This window comes from Rissa tridactyla, chromosome 4 (genome assembly GCF_028500815.1).
Source record: "Rissa tridactyla isolate bRisTri1 chromosome 4, bRisTri1.patW.cur.20221130, whole genome shotgun sequence".
NCBI lineage: Eukaryota > Metazoa > Chordata > Aves > Charadriiformes > Laridae > Rissa > Rissa tridactyla.
In genome coordinates this window covers 92132598-92157789 of record NC_071469.1, presented here as the reverse complement: position 1 = coordinate 92157789, position 25192 = coordinate 92132598, and the positions used below count along the sequence as shown (strand labels likewise).

Below are 25192 nucleotides of genomic sequence, written 5' to 3'. Positions count from 1 at the left end.
CACTCATCCTTATTTCCACGCAGAGCCACCTCCCCCCCGGCCTGGCTAATGCCTTCGGGCACCCCTTAGGCCCTTCGCTTGCCTGGGAGGGGCCATTTTGTGTGAGGGGAGGGGGCCATTTTGTGGGTTCAACGGTCTCCTCAGGGCAGGAATAAATGGGAACGTTAGCCAAAGGGGGTCCGGACACTGAGAGCGGGTGGCAGGGGGTACGTGGAGCCGCGTTAAGGCTTCTCCCCGGCCTGGAAGGGCTCGCAGGGCCGGGCCGGGGCAGGCCCTGCTCGCAGCTCTCCCCCGGCCCGGAGCTGATAGCCGCGGGAGGGCGGTCGGCGGGCCGATGCCGGCCGCACCGAGTCCGCCGGGCCTGTGGAGGGCCCCCGCGGCCGCGCCGCTCGGGCAGGAGGCGGGCCGAGGCCTGGAGGCGCCGGTCCGGAGCGGGCTCCGCTGCCCGCCCCGCGGTGCGCCCGGGGCGGCCAGAGCTGTGCGGCGAGCGCGGTGCTCCCCGCGCGGCCTAGCCCGGCCTTTCAGCCATGGGGAAGAAAGGGAAGCGGGAGAAGAAGGCGAAGGGGGCTGAGAAGACAGCGGCGAAGATGGAGAAGAAGGTGTCCCGCAGAGCTAAGAAGGAGGAGGTGAGGGGCGGGAGCGGGGGGCTCCGGTAACCGCGGCCCGCGGGGCTTGGGCCTCCCCTGGGGCCTTGCGGCGCTCCCTTGGGCTGTGTGTGGGTCTCGGGGCGTTCTGTGAAACGGGGCCTGAAGGGGAAGCCGGCGGTGGAGGTGGAGGCACGGGGGGTCGGAGGGGTGGCTTGGGGACAGGGGTATTTCAGGTTGGAAGTAAAGGAGCGTGTCCAAACGCAAGCGGCTGGTGTGCAGGCGGAGGGCTTTTGAGGTCAGGGCACATCTCGTGAAACTTTCCGGGTTGGTGTTAGGGCAGGCCCGGTGAAAAAGCGGTGTGCTGGTGCTCACGCCTGCGGGTCAGCGTGTGGTGAAGGGCAGCGGAGCCATCAGCGCCTGCGTGCCAGGGCACTGGAGGGGAAGAGGGGACAAACCTACCAGGTTACCAGGAAGATTTTCGCCATATCACTGACAAGCCGGAGCAGTCTGTGACTAGAGAACAAGAAAATTAAGTTTAAGGGTCCTTCTTGCCTTCCATCTCCCTCATCCTTTTCTTCTCATCTTCAAAGCACATGAAAACGTTTGTTTCTCTCACCCCTACAGTGGGTGCTTGTATTTAGGCCTCAAAACAGCTACCTTTCCCTGGTCAAAACGTGGTTTTACCAGCATAATGCTGGTAAGAATGTGGAAGGTGCCAGCGTACATGTGTTCTGTCTGCAGAGAGAGCTGATGCCATGCTGCAGAGACAAAATCCCGATTTTGGAAATCTCTGCTTTGACCACACCTTCAGAAAGGTTAACTGAAGGGAGGCGGTGAGCAATGGGCGTTGTAGGAGAGACTGTGGATCTGGATCAGAAACTCCTTTTAGCTGCAGTCCTGCTTCTGCCTTTAAAACTTGGCTTATCTGCAGTTTGAAGACAGATTTTTACTTTTAATTGACAGAAGTTTAAAAGGAATAAAAATACTTGCAGGTTTCTCTCTAGCTACAGTATGAGCTGGGAATAGAAAAGAGTTTCCAGTTCCATTTAGGCATTTTTCCATTGCAAAGAAGAGGACTAGCTGGATTGTAGCATATAATTGTTCATCACTTTGTTAGGGCTTGAATGATTTGCATTTACTTGCTAATTTATGCAGTATTTCTGCTGCAGGAATAGCAGGTGTGCACTAAATGCACTTTGCATACCATCCTTTTAGGAATCTTCTAAGCAAATTGTGGTTTAGGGGAGACCAGTCCTTAAAGCATAGGTGGAAGTACTAAGCATCCATTTCTTGTAGTTGAATGAAGAGAACCTTAGCAGACAATTTTTTTTTTTAAAAAGGGAAATCGTGAGGGTGAGTGCTGGTTTCATGTGGTGTGCATGTGGCTCCGTGCATGTCAAGGAACTCATGTCTGGCTTTCTATTTTCAGGAGGATCTTGAAGCCCTGATAGCAGAATTCCAGAGTTTAGATGCTAAAAAGACCCAAGTAATTGAGTCATCCTGCCCACCCCCCTCGCCCAGGTAAGAGATTGTCTGAGGCTTTGGCTATCACTTATATAGCGGTTGATGGTGCTTTTAATTAAATTTATTTATGTAAAGTTATTTCCTGAGAGTGGAAGGCATAATATCTGGCATAGCTGATATCTGGAGTTATAAAATATCTGGTATATTGAATCTTGGTTAAAAAAGCGACCAGAAGCTTTTTTTTTTTTTTTTTTTTTGGCCATAAAACCTGCTTTTTAATCATCCCATCAGCACAAAGGAAGCAAAGTGTGGTTAGATTACAGGACTTCGAGGAAAAATAGAAGTTAAGAGGAAGTTTTGGATTTGGACTAGAAAGCTGAAAGGACTTAAGAGGCAAAAGGATGTGTCATGAGATACAAGACTCTCTATCAAGTGTAGCTTGGGGTCCACATACTTCTTGGTTCTATATTTCTGTTTCCTGTGGCTTGTTGAATAAATGCCTTTCTCTATGATACCTGTTTTCCTCTCTGTGTAGTGGGACAGGTCAGCACGCTACTGTTAATCTCACGGGGTGTTTCAGTGGTCAGTTAGTTCCCCCTCGGGAGTGGTAGGGATCTGTCTCCGCATGGTGCAAAACTCTGTGGCGGTATGCAGATGAGCAATGACCAGTGGTGACTGCAGAATAATGATGCAGATAAGTTGAAATGAGACAGTCCAGTTCTACCCATAGTTATGTGCCCTCATAAAACTAATTTTTGTTCTTGACACACCAGCATTAAAATTCAAGAGCTCACGTCAAAAGGCATGTTAAATGACGGTGTAACGTGTGCTCCTAAAATAGGAGAAGATTTCAGACAGTGTCAAATTAATCTTGCTGGAAGTTTTTAAGAAGTTAATTTCTTTGAGAAGTTTTTAGCCCTGGGGAGAATATCACAGGCTAGTAATTTGGCAGATGATGGAGAGACCTTTGTGGCTAGAGGGCAGAGGTGCTAGTGCTAGCTGAGTTAAAGGCTGCAAGCTCCTGAGTTTTACAAGGCTCTTACACATCTACTGTTTTGGCCATCCCTCTTTCTTTTGCAGGCTGAACGGCTCCCTTTCTGCTCACCCTGAGAAAGACGAATTGATCCTTTTTGGAGGTGAATATTTCAATGGCCAAAAAGTAATGTATACTTCCATTTTTTTCTTCTTTATTCTACCCTCTCCCTGCCTTTTACTGTAATTTGCATGAGTCTCATTTGAAGTGAAATTCAAGGCAGCAGTCATAAAATATGTATTTGTCCCTGAATGAGAGCAAAATAGCCTTTTAATTCTGCCGCGATACTGTCTCATGCCTGAACAGTTGACAGGAAGGAGACATGCTAGAACCCATTAAGGAGTCAGAGTGATTGTCTCAGCATCAATATTTCAGAGCTTCATAATCTCTCCAGACTTAATTGTAGCCATATCTGCCCCTCATTTTTGATAACTATTAAAGAATCTCTTATCTTCTACCTTTCAAAACAAGATACTTCTGCAGCTTGGCTGCTGGCAAGGCATTGCCTGCCTTGGAAAAGTGTACAGTAACAAATATTTGCAAGTGGGCACTCTTGTTACTGAATTTCTGCAAGTTGCAAGTGTTTGTTGTGCTCCTGAAGGCAAACTGGTCTTTATAGACCCTAAGAAGTTGCACATACTGTGCGGAGCTTGAAGTCTCAAGCCTGCCAATGATGTTTGGCCGCCTTAGGATCACGCAGTATGATGTGCTGAACTAATTCTGCTTGCTCCACAACTTGAAGCTATTCCTGTCTCTGTAGTTGAGCAGCAGTTTGGGCAACTTTAATCTGCACATCTTCAACTGAAGTCCTCATATCTTGAGCTATCACAGGCTTAACCAAGGGTTTGGGAAAGAACAGTCCAGTCCAGTGGTCCGCTCCGAAAAAGTTGCTGGCTCCTAGTCTAGTGGAGGAGGTTGTTGTCCTTCCCTGCCCAATGAGGCAGGTGAACTGTTGCTTTGCAAAGCTGGTGCTATGCTCCTTCCCCCCAGACTCAGAGATAACCCCCGGTAACGCCTGTGCTTGGACAGACTGACCCTGTCCGATGAAGAGCTGTGGTGATGTGTATTTTCTCTTCCTCTCTAACAGACGTACCTGTATAACGAACTGTATGTTTACAACATCAGGAAGAACAGCTGGTCTAAAGTAGAGATCCCCAACCCACCACCAAGGCGATGTGCTCACCAGGTGAAGTACTGGGTGCCAGAGCAGCAGTTGGAATTCTTCTAACGCTGCACTCGAGATGGATGTGGGTTTTCTTTCCCCCCTGAGGGTTTCTGGCTTCTCTGCATTCCCTTTGTAATAGGCTGCCAATGGTGTCACTTCACCTCTTCTGCTGAGGGGGCCTGTACAAGCCTGTCCAAGGTCCTTGTGCTCCCTGATCACTGGGTGGGCTCTGGAAACCCTAAGTGTGGAGTGAAGATTTGGGGTTCTATCTGTTGGGTCGGCAGGACTTAAGCAGGACTCATGAGACTCTTCTCTTGAAGATGAACTCTCTTTGCTGCATGGCACTGAATTTTCAAAATGCTGGTCAGGGTATAACTTTGAATGTGACTAAAGAGCTATGAATGGTAGAGTTGCTGTGCATGATTATTTTCTTAATGCCCACAGGCTTATATCTATGGGCATTACAGATACTGCAACTCCAGCAATGTGAAAGACCCGTTATCCCTGATAGGATGTAGCAGTTGGGCTTTGTCAAGTGTTCCAACTGTACAACACGATGGACTGCTAGCACCGACTCTGTGTGTCCTGCATTTGGGTTGCGATTTTATTTTTTTTCCTTGGCAAATGGGCTGTTTTTCTTTTGTCTGCAAAGACAGTAGACAAAGCTGTATACGTTTTCACTGGGATATCATTATAATCCCCTAGAATTCACCTTTCTGGTGCTTGTGCCATTAAGGTCACTGTCTGGTTGTGATGATGAAGGATTTGAGTTTGTTTACTTTATGTGAACACCTGCAAATTAGAAACTGGATCAAAGACTTGTATTTTTTGCAGGTCTTTGGCCTTCAAGCTGTTTGGTAGATTATTTTACCTGTTGCAGCAAGTGACTGGGTGACTGGTACATTTCAAAAGCTGCCATACAGGATGTGAATGTTATTTTCCTTCCCACGGCCAAAGCTCATTAGACCTTCCTGGTAAGATCCAGTATCCTGGTGAGGTCCATATACCTTTGTTATGCTATGCCTAAATGCCAGTCTTGCACTGAGTCACGTGTCCTTTCTTGAATTGAAAGGTTCTGACTTGATTTTTAGGCTGCCTTGTGGTGCTTAAAAATAGAACTTGATTTCAAACTCTCGTTTCCCTAGATGAAGAGGAGGTTGCTTTGTGGGTGTGGAGCTGAGGGGTGCTTGTTAGGGTGTCGGTAGCCGGCAGGTGGCTGTCTAGCAGCTGAATCTGAACCGAGCAGGCAGGCTGTGCATCAGGGAGCTGCAGCTGGGTTACAGCAGAAATAAAATGAGAAACCTATCTGAGGAGTCTTGCTTCAACAATAAGGTTTTTTTGTCTGATAATTATAGCCACACAGGAGACAGTTCAGCCTCATTAGTTGACTGGTTTGTTGTCTTCCTTGTGACTTTGTTTTTAATGTGTGTTCTGCATTAGCTCAAAGGTAAACAGAAGCACGTCCGTGGGTTTGTGTGTGCATGTTTTCAGTCTTATTTGTCATCTCTGGTCTCTGACACACGATCCTCTGTTTGAGTTATGCTGGTTTCACTGCATCAGCTCAACAGAGCTGAGGTGAGAATAGCTATGGATGGGTGTTGTCAGTTAAAGAAAAAGCTTGGCGATGTAATGAATTTCGAACCAGCTCTTCAAAAGGTCACACACAAATATGAGGAGGCTATTGTATGTACCTTCCCCTTAAGCTTTTAAGCACTAGATCCCCATGAAAATCAGGCATGTATCCCCTTTGTTTAGGTAACTTCATGTTTCCACACATCCTGCTTGCAAACACACCCCATACTTTCTCATGTGTTTAATCATTGCATGTATAGGCTGGTTTGTGTCAGAGCATGGTGATGTGTCTGATGCTAAAAATCTTTGCTGTGTGCTGGGAAAGATAGGCAGGTGATGAAGCCCTTCTGAAGACTATTATACCGCTATTGATCTGTGATAGGTACCCTGGAAAAAACGCTGTGGAAGAATTTGTTTATAGTGCAAACAACCCACGAGGTCCTGGTCAAGGAAGAATTTGTACAGTCACATAGTTTCCTTTTTGGGATTCCTTTCTTCTTCCGTAGTCCTTAAGCGGATAATTTTAATGAAATAGAGTCTTAGCTCTTCTCTCCCTGCCTCCCAGCTTTTAACTGTTAGCTTGCATCGCAACAGTGTTTTGGTGCTACTCTGTGCAACAAAAAAAAAAAAAAGAAACCAAAGCAAAACCCTTTCATACTCTGCTGTCTGCTACTTGCCCTAATCAAAGCAGTAACAGTCTGCTCTCTGCTCTTGTCCAAATACTGTGTGTTTCCTTCTGTGTTTGGGCTTTTTTTTGTTGGTTTTTTTTTGTTTTTTTCCTTTAATTTTTTTTTTCCTTCAGAGGGAGCAGTAATGCTTTTCAGGTCTTGGGAAGCATCAGGTTTGGACTTGTGCTGCAGCTTGGCTTCTGTACTGTTTGTTGTTTTATAATCTATGAAACCTGCAAAGGGCAGTTGTACCCTGTTAATGGCCTTTTCCCTGCATTACTCTGCCTGCCCGGTGCTGGGATGTTAGCTGTGTCTCGGAGGCGGGAAGTGCTCCTGTTCTTTCCATAGGTCAGAGTTCATGAGCCCCATTGTCTCTTCTGCAGGATGCTATTTACGTGACTAAAGGATGGGTGAGACATTGCTGAGCCTTAGCTGTGGAGAGGTGTCGTTCTGGTGAACAAAGATTTGAACAATTGTTGTTAAACTAAATCCTAAGATGCTTCCCAGGCAACTTTGAATTTGTAGAACTGGAACTCAAGGTGCTAGGAGGTGGGAAGAGCCCAGCTCCTTGGCCAACTTCCGTTTGCTATAGGGAAGGTGTGCTAAACAATGAGTAACTTGCATTTAAAATTCCCATTCCTTCATTCCCCAGAGAGTTGCTGTTGTCAAGCAAGGCAGCAGCGGCCACTGCCACTTGTCTGTTCTCTGCTATTCGGAGACAGCTGCACGCTTGACTGATAAATTTCTCCTGTCTCTGGTTTCTGAGCCTTTGTCTGATCCAGCTCTTCCTTCTCCTGGCAGGCAGCAGTGGTGCCCACAGCCGGTGGGCAGCTGTGGGTATTTGGCGGAGAGTTTGCATCTCCCAACGGGGAGCAGTTCTATCATTACAAGGATCTCTGGGTCCTGCATTTGGCTACCAAGACCTGGGAGCAGATCAAGTAAGTGTTGGGCCATCTTGTCTAGACCATGCTTTTGCCAAGAAAGGTTGGACCAAATGATCCTTGAGGTCCCTTCCGACCTGGTATTCTCTGATGTTCTGACGTCAGTGATACTGACCTCGTGAGGACCTGTGCCAGCATGATCTGAGTTTGATTCCTGGTATAGTGCTGTGATTTCCCATTGGTCTGCTCATTTCTCCCTTGAGTACAGAGGTGCCCATTCTAGGAACGGTGGAGAGGACAGCCTCCAGGAAGAAGGGTAAATGAGAGATGTGTTCTAAGTCTACTGAGGCCAAAGCTATTCTATTTAATACATGATTTTTGGAGCGTAGGTGTCCTTGGGTGTTACTTTAGGAAAGAGTATCATGAACAGCACTCTGTCATCCCAACCATGACAGATGTAGAAGTCCACCTTCAAAACAGTACTTGTTGGCCCATCTACCTGGGCTGCTCCTGGCTGGACTGTTACAAGACCAGTACAAGGATCTCCCAGTTTTACCATTGTTTGAGAAGACACCTTGTACCTAGAAGAACTGACTGGCATTTGCTGCCTTAAGATTCCTTGTGATAAACAAGCCAATAATTCAGGCCTGTCTGAAATAGGTGCCAAAAGCCCGGGTAGTTTTTGACGCGAATTAAGGTGTCTAAATATCTTCTGTGGATCTGACCTCAAGCCCTCTGCTAATGTTTCCTTAACCTTTGACTTCTTAGTTTTGCTGCTCATGTTTATATTTGCATGAGAGCAGAAGAGGTCTGGTGGGTCACCCAGCGGACTGAGAGGCAGGACATGTGGCTGTGGTTCTGACTTATACATGGACTTTCTCTTGGACTGTGAGATTGTCTTGACTGTGGGAGTAGTCAGAGCACAGCTTTGGGTGGGATGAAACTCCCAGGCAGCTGACCCTTGAGGTGGCACCTGGGAAAGCAGCAGCTTTTGAACACTAACACATCTGCTGTTTGACGTGTTGAGCTCCTGGTTATGAGCTCCATGTCCTTCCTTCAGGTGGGAAGCCCTAAATCTGCCCGGGTTGATCACTTTTCACCCCGCTTACAGAGTGCGAGTGCCTGTTGTCTGTGTCTGTCTGTTCTTGGACAGTAATTGAGAGGGTGGTTTAGGACTGAGCTGTGCGGAGATGGATACCCTGGCTCTGCCTTAGCACATGCCTGAGGCCACACAGTGAGTCATTGCGCCTCTCTGCCTTTTTTCCCCCCTCCTTGCAAAATGGGGGCATTGGTATCGCCAGGCAAGGGGGAAATCTGGGGGTTTAGTTTTACTAATGTTAATGTAGCACTGAAGGGACTCTGGTGTGGAAGGTGTAGGGGGACATAGAAAGCCAAAGTGCAAAAATCTGAAAGAGAGCAAAAATCCCAAGGACTCCAAAACAGGCTGGGTTAGAAGGATGCTTCACAGCACAGGATCCCGGCAGCCGACTGCTCCATGAGAATCCAGGGTTCATCCTCTTGAGTTGCTCTGGGAGGCTGAGAGAAAACCATTCGATTCATAAGCGGCTGGTTCCTGTCCGTCAGTGTGGTTCTTGGCTCCAGACCTGGCAGTGTTAATCTAATAACGGCTGTAATTTGTCATGTTACAGAAGCCAGGTTTTACTCTAGTGAGCCCTGCTTGTGTTTGAGAAGTGGGGGGTGAGAGAAACCTTCTGAAATGATGGAGGGCTCTTTAAGAGGTGTAAGGATTAAAAAGACCTGTCACTGTGCAGGCTGATCTGCCTATTGTTGTTAGGCAGAAGCTGACGTAATGACTGTGACTGCACCCCTCCCAGCTCCCCCAAAATAACTTCTGATTCCCTTGCTCAATCTCAGCTCAAATGTAAAGGGGATGAACTCAAATGCATTAGGTCCCTGCCGGTTTCGTGTAAGCAGGCGGTGGGGAGGAAGTGATGCTCGCCATAGAGTCCCTGCTGAGAGAAGGGGTTGACATTTCAACCAACTCTTGGTTGAAAAAATTCCTCACCAGAGAGCAGTGTTAATACCCAGCTGCAGGGAGAGCGAGGGCGGGAGATTATTTTTTGTGAGCCATCGGAGAATCCAGATGAGGCTTCGTTAGCTCCACCACTGATGGCGCAAATTGTTCTCTCGTGGGTTTGCAGATGCGTTGCTGTAGAGCTGATTTAGGGTTTTCCGCTCCCCAAACAAATGCTGCAGTACCTGACCTGCCTGGGAAGAGGAAGTGAGGGCGTTATGAGGCTCTACTCGTCCTGCATCTTATCCTACGGGGGAGAGCAGCCCCAGGGATGCTGAGTGTAACTTACGCTGCAAAAGCACCTGTTCCCTCCCTGGAGCTGGGCATGAGGTTTGTATGTGCTGCCAGTTGCAGGATGCCCCCAGCAGTCCCAGCCCCTAAAACCATGGCAAGAGATTTTGTTGTGACAGGTTGTTGCAGTTAGTGAGGAGGGAGCCAGACTGGCGAGGTGCGTTCCTAGTTCCACCTAGGGAGCAAGTTCTAGGTACCTAGCTCTTCAAGCCGCCCAGAGCTACTCTCCATCCCCAGGTGTTGGTTGTCACGTGTCACCTTGGCTGCCATGCCACAGTGAGAGGATGCGTTTGGAGACATCGATACTCCATTGTTTCTTAGTAGATAAAAGTATAGATGTTTTCTAAGCGAGTATCATAAATTATATGGGTGAAAGTTCCCTGGAGAGATGATCTTTTCTCTCTCCCTGCCCCATGCAGGACCTACTCCGTTTGAGCTTCCTGGTGTGTTTGGGTGGACATCTGTCTTTCAGCCTTGCTGGGGTTTTGAAAACCTGGTGCTCTGGTCCCAGTGTTTGAATAAAACAAAGTGTATCTCCTCACCATCCTTGGGCAGAGCTCCAAGAGCTGCATTAATGAGGCATCTGGCGGAGGAGGCTGGGAGGGGATGTCTTTGTTTTAATGCTAACCTGACTGAGTATGAAAATCAAGTTTCTGCTGCCTCTTTGCTTTTCCATATGGCATCTTGATTACAGTCTGCTTGGAAAGGGGAAGAGGAAAGGGCAGAGATGATTGTTGAGTTGTACGAGGGATTTTTTTCCTGCTTTTTTTAAAACTATGATCATAACATGCTGCATTTCACTTACTTCAGCATTTTGCTTTTCTTGCCGGGGAAGCCCATTGCTGCTGTCATTTTTCCATAGGTTTCTCATGTCTGTCTGAAGTCAAGAACTTGCTTATTTTGGATTGCCATTAACCATCTGGGATGACTGGTGACAGTGGGGGGCAGCTTGGGTGCTTGTGGTATTGGGAGAGCGAACATGTTTGGAAAGACTAAATGGAGGGGACAGATTGTGTAGGTTTGTTGGGTCATGGTGGGGCACCAGTCCTGGTACAGCAAGTCTTCCCATAGCAGGCCAAGCAATAATTCCGTGTGTCCAATGTGGTAGCAGTGTTACTTGAATAAATGCCTGGTGATAGATGTTTGGGGTGCCGACTGGTATTGAGTAAACTCAGTTGGTTTTGGAAGACATCATTTTAGTGCAAATAATAGAGCAACATAATCATTCATTATGAAATGTCTGGACAAGAGAGACAGAGTTTCTGTTTCTGTTCCACATGGGAAGAATCACGTGTGCTCTGTTTCAGGTGGGTTTGAATGTATTGGTTTGTGTGGATTGAATAGCTAAGATGACCCTGCTGGGATCTGAGCTTGCAGTTCTAGGAAATCTAGTTATTCCAGCCCCACAGCTTAGATTTCAGACAATTACATTGTCCTTCCTGGACTATAGTTCATGCCACAGACCATCTTGGTGCAGTAAGAGGCTTGAATGTAAAACACTTCTGAAGAGTAAACCTTGAATCAGTCATCCCTGTGAATAACACCCCTGTGCTGTGTCTGCAAAGGCTGCTGGGGAAGCAGATCTCCATTGTCTCCTAGCACAGAGCACAGTGGTGCCAGTTTGCTTGACAGAGTTAAAAATTGCTATACTTAGCTGTATTTACTTGCATTTTGCAAGCACAAAGATGGTCCAAACACTACAAATCCCAGCCCCTTAGAAGACTTGCCAGCAACTGACTTTGACTTGTTGGAACCACCTTATCACGTGGCTGATGCACAAGGTTGCCTCAGTGCATGAACTTTTTGTTACTCTACCTTAGAGCTAAGCAGTATTTTAACCTAATTGCCTCATTCCTTCCTGGAGAGAACATTCTTATTCAGCTCTGTGTGGCCCAGTGTGCTCCCTCAAAGAGAGACAGGGAGTATCACGCTTTGGGATTGTGCTTGGGAACTGGCAGATTGCTCCTCTGTGTAGTTCTTTGTCTTGCTTTTGAGCCTGTATAGCTCCCTTCCCTTTAATACTGGAATGTTAATGATACTTCCCATAACAGTTTTGCAAAATGTGGCGCTATAAATATTTCAGGGTAGCGTTTCACAAGCGTATGTTTAACGCTGTTTACAGAGAGAACTGGAGCAGTCACTGCAGTGCAGGATGCCTTTTGCATAGGTTTGTTTCTGATTGACGACTCTTCTTGCTCGCGTGCTATCTGTCACCGGAAAGATCAAGTCCTGCAACACGAGGTAGAAAGGTGCCTTGGTGCTTAAAGAAAAGAAGAATATTTTGGTGTACCATTGAGTAGATTTCCTCTGTCAGCCCAGAATTGAGCCTTGTGAGCTTGTTCTTTGGTAGATCAGGATCCAAATGTATGACTATTGATTGACTTTGTAAGGGATTTGATTTGAAGACTTTGTGCCTTGTGGCAATTGCATATTCAGTTATGTACTTCCTAACTGAGTGTACAAACACATGGGTACGCTGTCTGTGTGCGCCATTGAACAGAACACTTGTTTGCACTCACAAGTCTGAGATGTAAACCCGAACACTGGAGTCCTGGGCTTCAGCTGCCTCGAGTACTGGAGGATAAAAGTGCTTTGTCCTGAAATGCCCCTTTGATGGGATGTTCTATGCATCGTCACTTTTATGATTATGGAAAGGTTCTGAGATCTGTGTGAGCATCCTCTGGATGAAGGAATGAATTAAAAGGTAACTCGCTTGTGCAGTCTATAGCCACTGTGACATGTAAGTCCTTAGTTCTTGAATCCGGGGGCTGAATTCAGGTCTGTTATGTTACTATAAGTTCCAGAGTAACTCCACAAGCAAAAGCAAATTCCTTATGGAGCAGTTCTGATCAGACTTATGCTGTACATGTGTAGAGCCAGTCGTTATCCAGACTTATCTTTTAATCTATTTTTAAAAAAAGTCTGGAGAATTTACAGCTCCCTCCCACATGTCTGCTTTTTGGTGTCAACCCCATGAAGTAGAGTATTAATCATAAAGTCTGTGAAACCGTTTCCAAAATGCTTGTTTTGGACCATGAGCAATGATACAGGTAAAAGGAGACAGTTTGCATTTGGGAGATGAGTCTTCGAGCTTGTAGCAAGTGTCTTCCAGAATGGCAGCATGGTTATACATTTCTGCCAGTCCTGCTTGACTGTGCCGTTTTCCAGAGTTCTGTTTGGAGACTAGGGGACGAAGGACCTTGGCTGTATGAATAGCTTTATGTAAAAAGACTTTCTAAGAGCAGTTTTTCTAAGTTTAGGAGTGCGTGTCCTTACATCAAAAGCGATAAACTTTCCTTTATAGCTGATTCCTGCAATGGTACCCGGGCCCCAGGCCTTGGGAACAAAAATCCAGGCTGATGCAAAGACAGACTTGCTGTCAGTGAAGAAAGAATTGGTTTGTGAACTATTTCAGGAACTCGACCCCTACAAATCGATAGGCCCTGACAGTATCCACCCAAAGGTGTTAAAAGAACTGGCTGACATTGCGAGGCCGCTCTCCATAATCTTTGAGAAGTTGTGGAGATCAGGGGACATCCCTGAAGACTGGAAGAAGGCTAATTTCACCCTCATCTACAAGAAGGGCTTAAAGGAAGATCCAGGAAATTACAGGCCCATCAGTCTTACTTCTGTCCCTGGGAAAGTTATGGAACGAATGCTCCTGGGGGCTATCACAAGTCAAACGAAGCACGTGATTGGGAAAAGCCAGCACGAATTCACCAAGGGCAAATCACGCGTGACAAACCTGATCACCTTCTACGACAAAGTAACCTGCTCACTTGATGAGGGGTGAGTGGTGAACATTGCCTACCTGGATTTCTCCAAGGCTTTTGATAAGGTTCCCCACAGCCTCCTCCTAGAGAAGCTGATGCATTACGGTCAGTTACTTCTGAAGTTCAACAAAGACGAGCGCAAGGTCTTGCACCTGGGAAAACATAATCCCGGAGTACAGCACAGACTGGGTTCTACCTTGCTGGGGAGCAGCTCTGGAAAGGGACCTGGAGCTCCTTGTGGACAGCAAGCTCAATATGAGTGAAGTGTGCTGCAGCTGCAGAGCAAGCCAAAGAAAGTTGATGCTGGGTTGCATCAACAAGGGCATCACCATTGAGATAAAGAAGTCATTACCGCACTCTACTAAGTGTTTATCAGGCCACACCTGGAACACTGTGTTCAGTTTTGGTCCCCGCTACGCAAAAAAGATGTGGACAGGCTGGAGAGGATCCAGAGGAGGGCCACGAAGATGATGAAAGGACTGGGAAGCCTGCCATGTGAGGAAAGGCTGAGAGAATTGAGTTTATCAGCCTTGAGAAGAGGTGGCTTGTGACCATATTCTGGTATTTAAAGGGTGGCTATAAAGAAGATGGAGACTCCCTTTTTACAAGGACTCACGTGGAAAAGATGAGGGATAATGGCTACAAATTACTCCTGGGGAGGTTCCAATTGGACATGAGGAAAATTTTTCACAATGAGAACGATCAGCCTTTGGAATAGAATAAGCTCCCCAGAGAAGTGGTGGATTCCCCATCCTTGTACACTTTTAAGATTCAGCTGCACAGGGTGCTGGGCCATCTTCTCTAAACCATGCTTTTGCCAAGAAAGGTTGGGCCAGATGATCCTTGAGGTCCCGTCCGACCTGGTATTCTGTGATTCTAGGAATGTGTAATGGTAAGGCCGAGGAAGCTGAGATGATACAATACTGTCCAGGATGAGGCCTCCTAGAACCGTGTTTCAGCATCTGTTCTTGTAGCTTGAGTGTACACGCTAGTATTGCTAGTCTAAAGAAGAGGAGAACAGCTTTGGGATTGAGAGCAAGCGGTGCTAGTGCCAGTGAGACTTCTCTGAATTCGGATCAGGCCACAGGCTGGGTGTCTGCACTTGTGAGAACTTGTTTATTAAAATGTGCACGTTGTTGAGTAAACTTTTTATTGCTCAAAATTGATTTTTGACTTAGAGGAAACCTACTTGAGAAGCAAGGCAGGAGATACTCTCTGAGAGCAGGATTTTATTGCTAATGTTGATTTTTAATTCCTTCTTTCCTTTTAAAAAAAATAAAAATTAAAAGGTGCTATCGTCTGGAATAATAACGTGGGAGCTTTGTTACAGAAGAGAAAATAATGATTTCAGAACTTGATGAAATTAATACTAGAGGTGCTATTCTGAAGGGTGATACTTAAAAATCCAGTAAATGCCTAGAAAACTCTACTCTCTGTTAGAATAAAAAGTCCAAGCAATCAATATTAATTCAGTCTTATCCAAACGCTGCTGTTCTGCTTAGAGTTTTTCATTATGACTGGTGTGAGATTGTCATTTTTGATGGTGAATAAGGGCCCTCATTTTCTCTCTCCACAGAAGTCTATCACCGCTCTTTAAAGCTACCTGCTGCCAGCTAAAGCGTAGCAGTAGGGTTGTGGGTTTAGGTTTTGTTGTTGTTTTCAACGGTGAGCAGGTTTCTTGTTTATTTAGGCCCTGATTCTGCAACCACTTAGCACATGTTAACACTGCCTGTTTGAGAAGTCTTGCTGAGTTCAGTGGTGCTAACTGAGTGCACTTTGGGAGACTCCTCAGCAAGAGTGAAAATGGGATAGATTAATCCATGGGGGCCGAGAACGCACAAAACAAAACCCTGTTTTCTCTGCGGTTTGGCCTAAAGTTACCTTTGTTTTGAGAGTTCTTGAAGTTGTTTTTGTTCTCTCTCATATGGTGCTCAGTCTGTGGGTGAACATGAAGGAAGGTGCATCTTCATCGCCTCTCAGGAATGTCGTTGCCAGCTGCCTGGCTTCGTGTGAAACTTTTGGCTGTGACAGATGGGGTGTTGCTGCTTGTTCCTGGAAATGGAAGTGGCACATTTAACTGAAAGGTTGGGAAGGCTTGGAAGAGCAGAACAGTGAGCGTAGCTGCCTTTTAACGTGTAAGATAATAACCGTGACTTGTTTTGCTGCGATGCCTTTGTTCTTGAGGCAATCTGAGTAATTTACAAAGTCTTCTCGCTAGTTTGACGTTACATCCTAACTGCAGGTAGATGAGGGAAGATAGGATGGGTATGTGATTTCCTAAGACACTGAAAGAGAGTGGACGTCAGAGCCAGTCTCTGGCTCTTAGTTGGTACTTGGAGAAAACGTCTCTCTCTGGAATGCCTTTCTTCCAATTATGGGAGTTAACAGCTATTCATTAAACTCTCCTGAAAAATTAGCTCCTGAGTCATAGCAGAAAAGGCTTCAAGAATTTGGGTGCTGTTAGAGCCTGGATGGCTTATCACTAGGAATAAAGTTGTAACTGCAAAATACCTGTGTTGCAAATACCAAGAGTTACGGGAAGCGCACACATACTGTTCTGGAGAAAAGCATACGTATGTATTAAGGGAACGAAATTCCCCATGGTTTCCTTCTCCAGGAGAACTGAAGCAGCCCAGCTGCCAACAACTTCAATAAAAACGAACTGACACACTAACAGGAAAGGGAATTTTGCTGATAAGTTAATTTCTTTGCATTTCAGGGCATCAGGAGGTCCCTCTGGACGAAGTGGACATCGAATGGTTGCTTGCAAAAGACAGCTGATCATCTTTGGAGGTTTCCATGAGAGTGCAAGGTGGGTTACTGCAGGACCGTTGGTGGTACTGAATCCTATGTAAAAAAGACAACAGAACTTCACCAGTAGCAGGAAAGCTGGGCTTTAATTGAAGGATTATCCTCAGCAGTACCGTTAACTGAACTAGACTTTTATGTTAGGAAGACAAGTGATCTTGATTTAAAGCCTTCAAGTGTTTGAGAAACTATAGTACCACTTAGCTAATCACTGAAGTAGCTACTCGTCCTTGTAGCTAAAGCTCAATACATCAATTTTAGCCTCTGAATCTTGTCAAAGAGCCTTGTCTTCCTAGAAACATCTCCAGTAGGGTCTCACATACTACGTGAGTTCACAGCTCCAGTGTCATGGGGACTGTGAAGACAGCTGAGCTACAGGTTGTCTCGGAGACAGTAAGCAGCATAACCGCAGTCCCTGCGAGCACAGTGCAAGTTGCAGAGCCCACCCTAGATTTGGCTGTGTCCTTGGGAGTTTAACCTGTGCAGAGCATTTTCCACTAGCCGTATGTGGATTGGCTAGGAGAAAGAACAGGGATGTATGTGGTTTTTGGTTGTTTTTTTTTTTTTTTTTTCCCCCCACACCTCTAGGCAGACATAGGTCTAATCTGTTTTGATCTTTTGTGTTCTGGTTTAAGTTACCTTGGATTGTGTTAACTGGATAGAGTTGATGAAACCTCTTTTGTAGTAAGGAATGATACAGGTAAAAAAGAGCCCAGAGAAGTCTTGCTCAAAGGAGTTCTGTCAAATGCGTGTTGTTGCACTGCAGTAGTAACTTCCACCTGAACAAATCTTCTGTACATTGCTATGGCTACGGAAGGAGAAAAGCCATAAAGGCAAGGAGTTAAATAAGGTGTTGCACCTCTTCAGAGGTTCCTGGTGCTGTTCCTGAAGTGATATTTTATCCTTTCCTAAATGGTGACCTGTGGTGTGCCAATTTGCTCTCCCTAGAGATTATATCTATTACAACGATGTGTATGCCTTCAACCTGGACTGCTTCACCTGGAGCAAGCTGGTTCCATCAGGGATTGGGCCTGCTCCAAGATCCGGGTGTCAGATGGCTACCACTCCTGAGGGCAGCATAATCATCTATGGAGGCTACTCCAAACAGGTAGGAGAGACTTTGTTGTAAGCCAGCGCACTATTTCCTGGATGCCAAACAGAATAGTTGATGGAAAAACTAAGGGGGGAAAGTGAAGACTAAAATGTGACGAACTCAAGTTGCCTAGGAGGGGCCAATGTGATGGTCTTGGCCTGTGTTGGCTGTGAAGTCCTGTGTTTTTACTGCTTGGAGAAGGCAGTTGGCTTAAAGCTTGGCAGAGCAAAATTGAGATCTCTGTACTGCTACTTCCCTCTGCTCAGTTTCACAAGCCTTGTCTCCAGTGCAAGATTTGGTGATCTCATCACAAAACTGCCTGCTGCTTTGACTGACGATGTTTCTGCGTGTCAGGCAGCTGCCAGATGTCCAAAAAACACTGGTAATGAGAATGCATGTTAGCCTGTGGTTATGCCAGCTTGGAGGGAGTGTGCAGTTGTGCCCTTCGATTGTTCATACATAGGATGGTTCAGGCTGCTGTGAATCAAACCAAAAGAGGGAATTTGTCTTCTAACTCTGCATGTCTTCACGCAGTGGTGTGCTGATTGAGGAGTTTATCTTGCTTAAAATGAATTTTGTATTTTCCCTGCTAATGTAATTCAATATAAGGAGGTGATGTCACAGAGGTAGGAATAAATAACTGGGAGAAATGGCAGTTTTGGCAACAGTGGTGGTTGCTGCCAATTCAAAGCATTCTCAGGTAGTATGCATCCGTATTCTAGCACTTCCAGGTTAAAAGCAGCAGCTGCCAGGAGACTTGTATTTTCTGGCATCAGTGAAAGGGTTAAAAGAACAGCACTAGTTAGCAAACTCAATAAGCCAAAGAAGACTTTTGATGAGCACCAAGCTTCCTCTGCTTGTTAATCATGGTAATTTATACTGGATAGCCCTTTAGACCGTATGTCCTCATTGACCAAGTATCCCTGTCTCCATGCTGAGCGGGAGGAAGTAAATATTTCATTGAGCAAAAGGCTCCTGCAAAAGCTTTTAATGTTGCGAATGCAGACAGAAGACCCGGATCCTGCTGCTACTGTCTCAGTGGAAAGGCATCGCTTCCAGCAGTGCGTCGCTGGGGGAGGAGGACGCGTTGTTCTTCTGATGTGAATAAATGAACAAAGAAGAAAAGCAGGGAAAGGGGAGAGAAGATAGTCTGTCTGTATATTTAGAAGCATTTGTGCCTCCTCACGGCCTGTGCTTAGGGCTCCATCTCATCAGATGTGCATTTGATTAAATAGCAGTAACAATACAGAGGCATTTTCTACCCAAAAGGGCTTTGTCCTCTTCCTTTCTCTGTCCTGTTTCCTCACTCTTGAGGGTGGGAAGGAAGCATGAGCCTGCATGCTATGCTAGATGTGGGTCTATCACGGCTACTGAAAGCGGCTGTATTTCAAGTGCACACTGAGCCCCACGGAAATATAAAAGTTGAGACGTGTTTGTAGTTGGTTCTATTCCACTTTACAAGGGTGGGCTCTGTCACACTGCTCTGGGTTGTTTTGAGCTAATAAAAATGAAGCAGAAGGGATGGGGGAATGCAAAGCTGCCCTCAGCCTTTATGCAGGGCACTGAGCAAGGATAAGAGCTGAGTGCAGTTCCACTCCTGAACAGCCACTCCTGTTGCGAATCTACTTCCTTTGTAATATAAAGAGCTAAGTCTGCTTCTCTCTGATGCACCATTCCTAACAGAGACTGTGCTTGTGTATTCTGTAGCAGAAGTGAACTTTAAGGCAGGAGTGGTGCAGCCAAGCTACAAACTGATCAAAGCACTGGACAGAAATTTCTCTGCAGCTTTCTTGAGATGCAAAGGCAACAAACCTTTAGCATGGTCCTGAAAATTTAATTCAACAAGGTTTAGCTCCTCTAGGTGAAACACAACTTCATTAATATGTGGCTATTTAATTTTTATTGTAATTTTCTTATAGCTGATTGTGGAGCTGAGTCTCTCTGGGTTTACTTTGAAGTGAAGAAAGTGTGTTTGGCTTGTGTACTCCTCCCTGAGACATTGGCTGGGATACTCTTGGGAGAAATAAGAGGTAGAAGGTGGAGGAAACAATACTTGATTGGAGCTGGGAAGGCACAGGAGAAGACCTGTTCCTTGTCTTCAATTAGACAGGCAAATGTTACATTCAGGAGTGCTATGAAGAGGTTTTTGGGCACATGAAGACATTTTGCATATGAAACTAGGCAGGTCTCTAAGCAGAGTGCCATTCACCAAGTCATGTAGAAACTTTTCAAATAAGGGGCAGGACTAAGTTGCTGTAAAAAAAGGTGCAGATTTGTGTGGAGGCCTCCTGAGGCCAGAGCTGCTACAAAGCATGTATATGATGTGAATTGGTTTGGAGGGAAGAGGAGTGGAAATCATAATAGCTCCTCTGTTTTAGTAGTATTGGCATGATATGGCTGTCACATTGCCGGAGGAGAGTTTTGATGTGGCAAGGCTGCCTTCCTGCGATGGGCAGTGCTGATGCATTATATCCTGTGGTCCCCTTAGCCCTTGTAAATCTGCTTTGAAGTACTGTACCAAAAATAGCTGTGTGGTGTGGTATAATGCACATTGCCTAGGGCAAAAAGACACGTAAGCCCAGGAGATTCATGGTTATGGGTGGAATTGTAGGCATCTCTGTACCCAGCTGGCTCTTGGGGCTCTAGAAAGCCTCAGTAACACTATCAGCTTGCAGCCAGGGTTGTTCCCTTGATCAATCTGCCCGTCCTCAGTCTGGTCAACAGACGTCATGAGCTGGGAAGGCAGAAGCAGAGCGATTTGGTCCCTGCTTTGATTTTTCTGGACTTGCATGCAGAACTGAGAGTGGAGGGTCAGTTTTCAGTAATGTCTGTCAGTCCAGGCCATGTTGCTGAGTTCCCTTCATGTAACCTGAATAGGAAAGTCTATTTCGTGGGGGGAAAAAAGAGACGGAAAAGATCAAATGACTTGTCTAAGGCACTCCAGTACTTGTATACAGAGCCAGGACAAGAACCTTGGTACCCAGACATGCCTTTGCCTGTGCCAGCCACTCTATTTTGCTGACCAAGTGGTGAACAACCAGGATGCAAATGGTGAGTGCAACCCTTGAGATGCTGGTGCACAAAGAGCGTGCCTGATATTTTAAAACGCATGTTTCTTAGCACAGTGATGTCCCTGTGTTCGTCTGTTTCGTCTTCAGCCTGGAAATGATAAAGGCAACTCCTAGGATCCCTTAGAGAAGGGGATGTTGTGGGCATTGTCAGCTCTGCCTAAAATGTACTTCAAAATCCCGCAAGGAGCTCAGACTTGCTCTCCTGCTGATCTTAAAGATGTCCTCGCCCATTTCTCATGCTGGGGATGGGGCTTGCTGCAGCAAGCTGCATTTTTGGCTGTATAAAGCAATGAGACCTCTCTATTGCTAGGCAACGTGAGCGCACTGTGCCTGACTGGCACGGCAAATGCAGCCAGGAGGTGCTGGAGGCTAACGCTGCTCTACCTTGCAGGTGCAAACAGCCTACAAGCCATGGGAGGGCTGGTGTGACATGTGTGCAAGGCTTTTGGATGCCAAAGACGACTAGCGTGTGGGGTTTTATTGGTTTTGGGGGTGTTTTTTTTAGTGGCAAGCTTTGTAAAGCTGAATTGGATTCTGCTGGAGATTTCTTGTGGCAGGGCTGAAGCATTTGCCTGAATTGCAAGCTCTGGTGGGACTGGTTCCCTCTGTAGTTCTGCCTGCTAAGGACTTCTGTTAATTGGATGTATTTTGCCTCTGTTGATCTCTTTATCAGACACATTTAGCCCATTATACATGGGGAATCCTGATTCCCCTTCATCTCAAGAACAGCTCTCAGTGCCTCAGTTTCTTTGCTCTTTGAAGGGGGAGAAAGAGGTGTCTTGCTGTCTGTCAGCGGAGCTAAGGTTTGTTGGTTTGGGGTTTTTTTTAGCTAATGCCTGTAAAGCTCTTGTAACTTGCTAATGTACCTCTGTGTGCAAACAATAGGCTGTGGATATCCAAGCCAGTTTTGTGCTTGAAAGTAAACACCTGGAACTTCAAGGCAAGAAGGACAGCGGGGGGAACAGGAGGTGCTTGTGACTGATGGAGTGATTTGCTCAGGGCAGGCGGATGTCCTGGGTGCAAGGGGATCGATCTCTCCAGCAGCAGTGTACTGCTTGCTGGGGAAGTGTCTGCTTTTGAGCCAGTGTGAGTTGGGGAAAACAGGCATCTCTTTGACAACAAATAACTAACTCCCACTCCACCTCACTGGGGTTTTCTCAGCCCAAGAAGCTTTGTCATGTTGCATACGCAGTGTGTTTACTACGGGGAGCCGTGTGGTTTTCAGGAGAAAAATAATGCAGTTATTCTCTGCAGCTTGTATGATAGTGAAGCCAACTGCTCTTTCAGTATTTGCTGTTTCTCCTCCTTTTGTGCAGGCAGTGCACATCTTACGGTGCTCCTGCACACTTCAACCTGTATGTCCCCTGCACATATGAATGTGTGCTCTGTGTAGTGCTTAAGGACAGACTGCAGCCTGCCTGGGACCGGGGAGGAAATAACCACCATTTCCGTTATCGTTAGCAGACAGGCATTTTGCAGTCACTGGGGTGCACTTCAGTGCTATAAGATGTGAAGGCTCCTGCCTGTCTCCCTCTCCCTCCCTCTCCTCTGCCTATCCATCGCTGACAGCTGTTTGCTCAGGTGAGGCTTGGACGGGTGTTTGATTAAGGTGAGGGACAGACTAAAAAGGCTGCTGTATCTCAGCTGTCCACAGCCTGCAGCTCGTTGGTGACTTCTGCTCTAGACCTCTGTGACAGAGACAGTGAAGTGTGACATTGCCAGAGCACGGCACTTGCTCGGCACAGTGACTCACAGCCCTTTGAACTTGAGAGCTACTGCTGTAGTAGATGCCACAATACATGGACCGCCAGGCTATGAATTGGTGTACTTACCGCACCTTTCCTAGAAGGCGTTTCTTTCCCTTCCTGCTCTGGCAGCTCTCTCTCAAGGGTCTGCTCAAAGTGGGCAGCTCCCAGCCCCTCCAGCCACATCTCCACCAGAGCTCCTATAACTGTGCCTCAGAACCACTCATCAATGCAAAATCTTGTCTTGCTTGTTTTCCATGTGCTGGAGAACTTGCAGTGGCTGAAGGAGTCATCACTGTATAACCCCTTATTCAGAAAATAGGACTGTCACTGATGCTTGTTCTTAAAGGCTTCCTGTCCCTTGTGTGTCTGATTTTTCTGTTGCTCAAGGATGGTAGGTGGAATAGCGCAGTTGTTGACTTCATAGAAGTTGTTGCACAGAAGAGGATCTCTCCAGTGTAGACATCTTGTCTTGAAGAGTGTGTGTCTTCCATGGTGCTAACAGGCATGCTTAGGTGCATGTGGGGGGCAAGAAGACATGGGAGCCACAGCCCCAAGCTAACAAATTTCCCAAGACAGCCCTATGGGCAGACCCTGGTCCTTAAGTTATCTGAAGCCTCATTTTTGCTGCACTGTGAGCAGAGTTCTGTTTCCACCGGCACTTCCTTATTGGCCTTCCCCAGGGCTTTTCAACATCATCCAGGTTACAGCATTGCTGTGCAGCGCCTCAGACACACTTTGTTTCCCTTTCCTCTCTTCTGCCTTTCTACGAATTGAATACGGATCCTACGGATTGGATGCCCGGCCATGCAATAACAGCATACCCTGCAACAACAGAACCTGCCAAGTGCGGTGCACGGGGTTGGGCACAGATGTGCAGCAAGAACAGGACGGCACTGTGTTGTTGTGCTGTCGAGTGCACCCAAGCCCTGCTCATCTTCCTGAAGACTTAACCCAACCTGCCCAGCTTCTGCTGGGATCCACTGCCTGCATCCTGGCAGCAGTGACACAACATGGCAATGCCATTGCCCCCAGGAGGAAGGGAATTACAAGGAAGTAGGAGCTCTGCATGAAGGGATGGGTGGATAATGACATTATTAAAAGACCTCCTACAGTGGTGTTGCATAGTGCTGCTTTCAAATGCTGCATGTTGCTATGAGCACTGGAGTACAGGGGCTTACAGTGAAAGGAGCAAGGGAAAATCGTGTTTAAAATGATGCATTTAATTGCCTCAGCTGAGGCTTGGTCCTGCTCTTGCTAGTGCCTTTAGTAGGGGTGGAAGTGGGGCTTCTGTTCTGTTTCTGTTTAGGAGAAAAAAACTGTTGCTCGAGGCTCTGTGGGGCCCTGAATGCTAAAAGTGACAGCTGTAGTCGGGCTGTGATGTAGAGAGAGAGCTGTCACCTCTGCTTCTCTTGTAGTGGGATGGAGATGGGGGTGGCAGGGACTGGAAGTCTGTGTGCTAGTCACAGATCTGTACTTAAACTTGGGCCTTGCAATTGATAGAGCACAGACGCTCTGAGCTTCTGCTCAACATCCAAGGGCGGAATCCCAGAGGGCCTTGCAAGCCCTGTGGAAAGTTATTGTGTGCCACTTTGGTAGAGTGAGTATCTGCTCTCTCTTACAGCTAGGGGAGCAGAGGCACAGATGTTAAATTAGTCCCTTGAGAGCACCTGAAACTGTCTGTGGTAGAGTAAGAGGCAGGACCTTGCATCTCCTGTTTCCTTGGTGCTGCCTATCCTTCCTTTCTTTCACAAAACAATTGGGTTTAATCCCTTGTTACAATTTATTTCTCTTCTCTGGGTGCCAAAATTACTGGCCTTAGACTGCATCATGTAGTCTTCATACGGCCACGAATCCCAGGATCTGTGCTGCAGCCTGGTTGTCACAGGCAGAAATTTGTGTGGCTCATCACAGGAAGTATTCTCGGTTTAAATGGCTTCTCCTTGCCCCAGTCACAGTGTTTGTGTTTAGCGTAGGAATGTACAGATTCAGGCTGCAATTAGGCTTATTTGTGGGGTGGTGAGTTCGGAATGGCACATACCGCCATTCTGGTTTGGGTGACTTTCTGAAGAGTTCGACCTCCTATGTTTTGAGCCACTGAAACTGTTTCACTGAGCATCCCTGTCTTTCCCTTCTCTGCAGCGAATTAAGAAAGATGTTGACAAAGGCACCCTGCATACAGATACGTTCCTGCTGAAGACCGAAGGTGCACGCAAGGAGGAAGGTAAGCTACTGCTGCAGCTAGGAGGGCTGTGCTGGAAGTGATGCTGTGGGACTGTGAATACAAATCCTCTCTCTTCCTTTGAACAACAGACCAAAAAACCCCAAGCCTAGAACAAAATTTCCCTTTTAATGAAAAGCGCTGTGCCCCAGTGTTTGCTTTGGGGCTAAACACGGCAGATGAGTTGATTTAAATATTTCTTCTTCCCAGGAGTAGCTGAGTGCATTTGTATACTGTGGCCCTAGCTTAAAAAGAAAGGGGCTAGGGTGAAGGAAACAGCAGTTGCAGATGGATATTGGAGGCATTATGTCCTCCTTTTCTGTTTGTGTGTGCTGGAGAAGGAAGATAGGCCATTACACACACAGGCAGAATTCCTCACTGCTGCGCTCTGCAAAGGGAAACGGGAAGCAGGCACTTGTTGCTGCAGCAGACTGTACGCTGCGCAGCGGTTCTGTCCCCTTCTTGCGCTCCGTTTTACAGCCTGAAGAGATGAGGCTGTGTCTGCTTTCTGAGCTGAGCAAAAGCTTTGTGGTTAGCCGAAGGCTGTAAGGAGTCATGGTTCTCAGCTCCAGGTGACTTGATTTCAGAGCTAGTGTAAACGGTGGCTCTGACACAGTGAAACACTGGGGGATTGGAGCTGGTTGAAAAACTGGCAGAGGAGGAAGGTTGGGGTGTACTTTTTGTCAGAGAATCACTTCTGGCTCACAGCATCATCTATACTGACACCTCCCAGTTTGCCCTGGAATAGTCTGAGATGGAGTGGAAGGTCTCCAGGCTCCTTGCTT

At 46.6% G+C, this 25192-nt stretch overlaps 1 protein-coding gene across 4 annotated transcripts in view; it reads left to right on the top strand.

Moving 5' to 3' along the window:
- Positions 1–405: 405 nt before the first annotated feature.
- KLHDC4 (kelch domain containing 4) overlaps positions 406–25192 on the top strand; it is a 29710-nt gene continuing 4923 nt past the window's right edge. Inside the window, exons 1-8 of one of the 4 annotated variants that reach the window (XM_054198665.1) lie at positions 406–626; positions 2017–2108; positions 3132–3210; positions 4172–4270; positions 7291–7427; positions 16189–16281; positions 17226–17385; positions 24329–24410. In XM_054198665.1, coding sequence (XP_054054640.1) covers positions 528–626; positions 2017–2108; positions 3132–3210; positions 4172–4270; positions 7291–7427; positions 16189–16281; positions 17226–17385; positions 24329–24410 — 841 coding nt within the window. In that variant the 5' untranslated portion in view covers positions 406–527. Of the gene's footprint in view, positions 627–2016; positions 2109–3131; positions 3211–4171; positions 4271–5083; positions 5224–7290; positions 7428–15395; positions 15605–16188; positions 16282–17225; positions 17386–24328; positions 24411–25192 lie in introns of those variants that run through there. The other 3 variants (XM_054198666.1, XM_054198667.1, XM_054198668.1) reach the window with 3 other exon arrangements.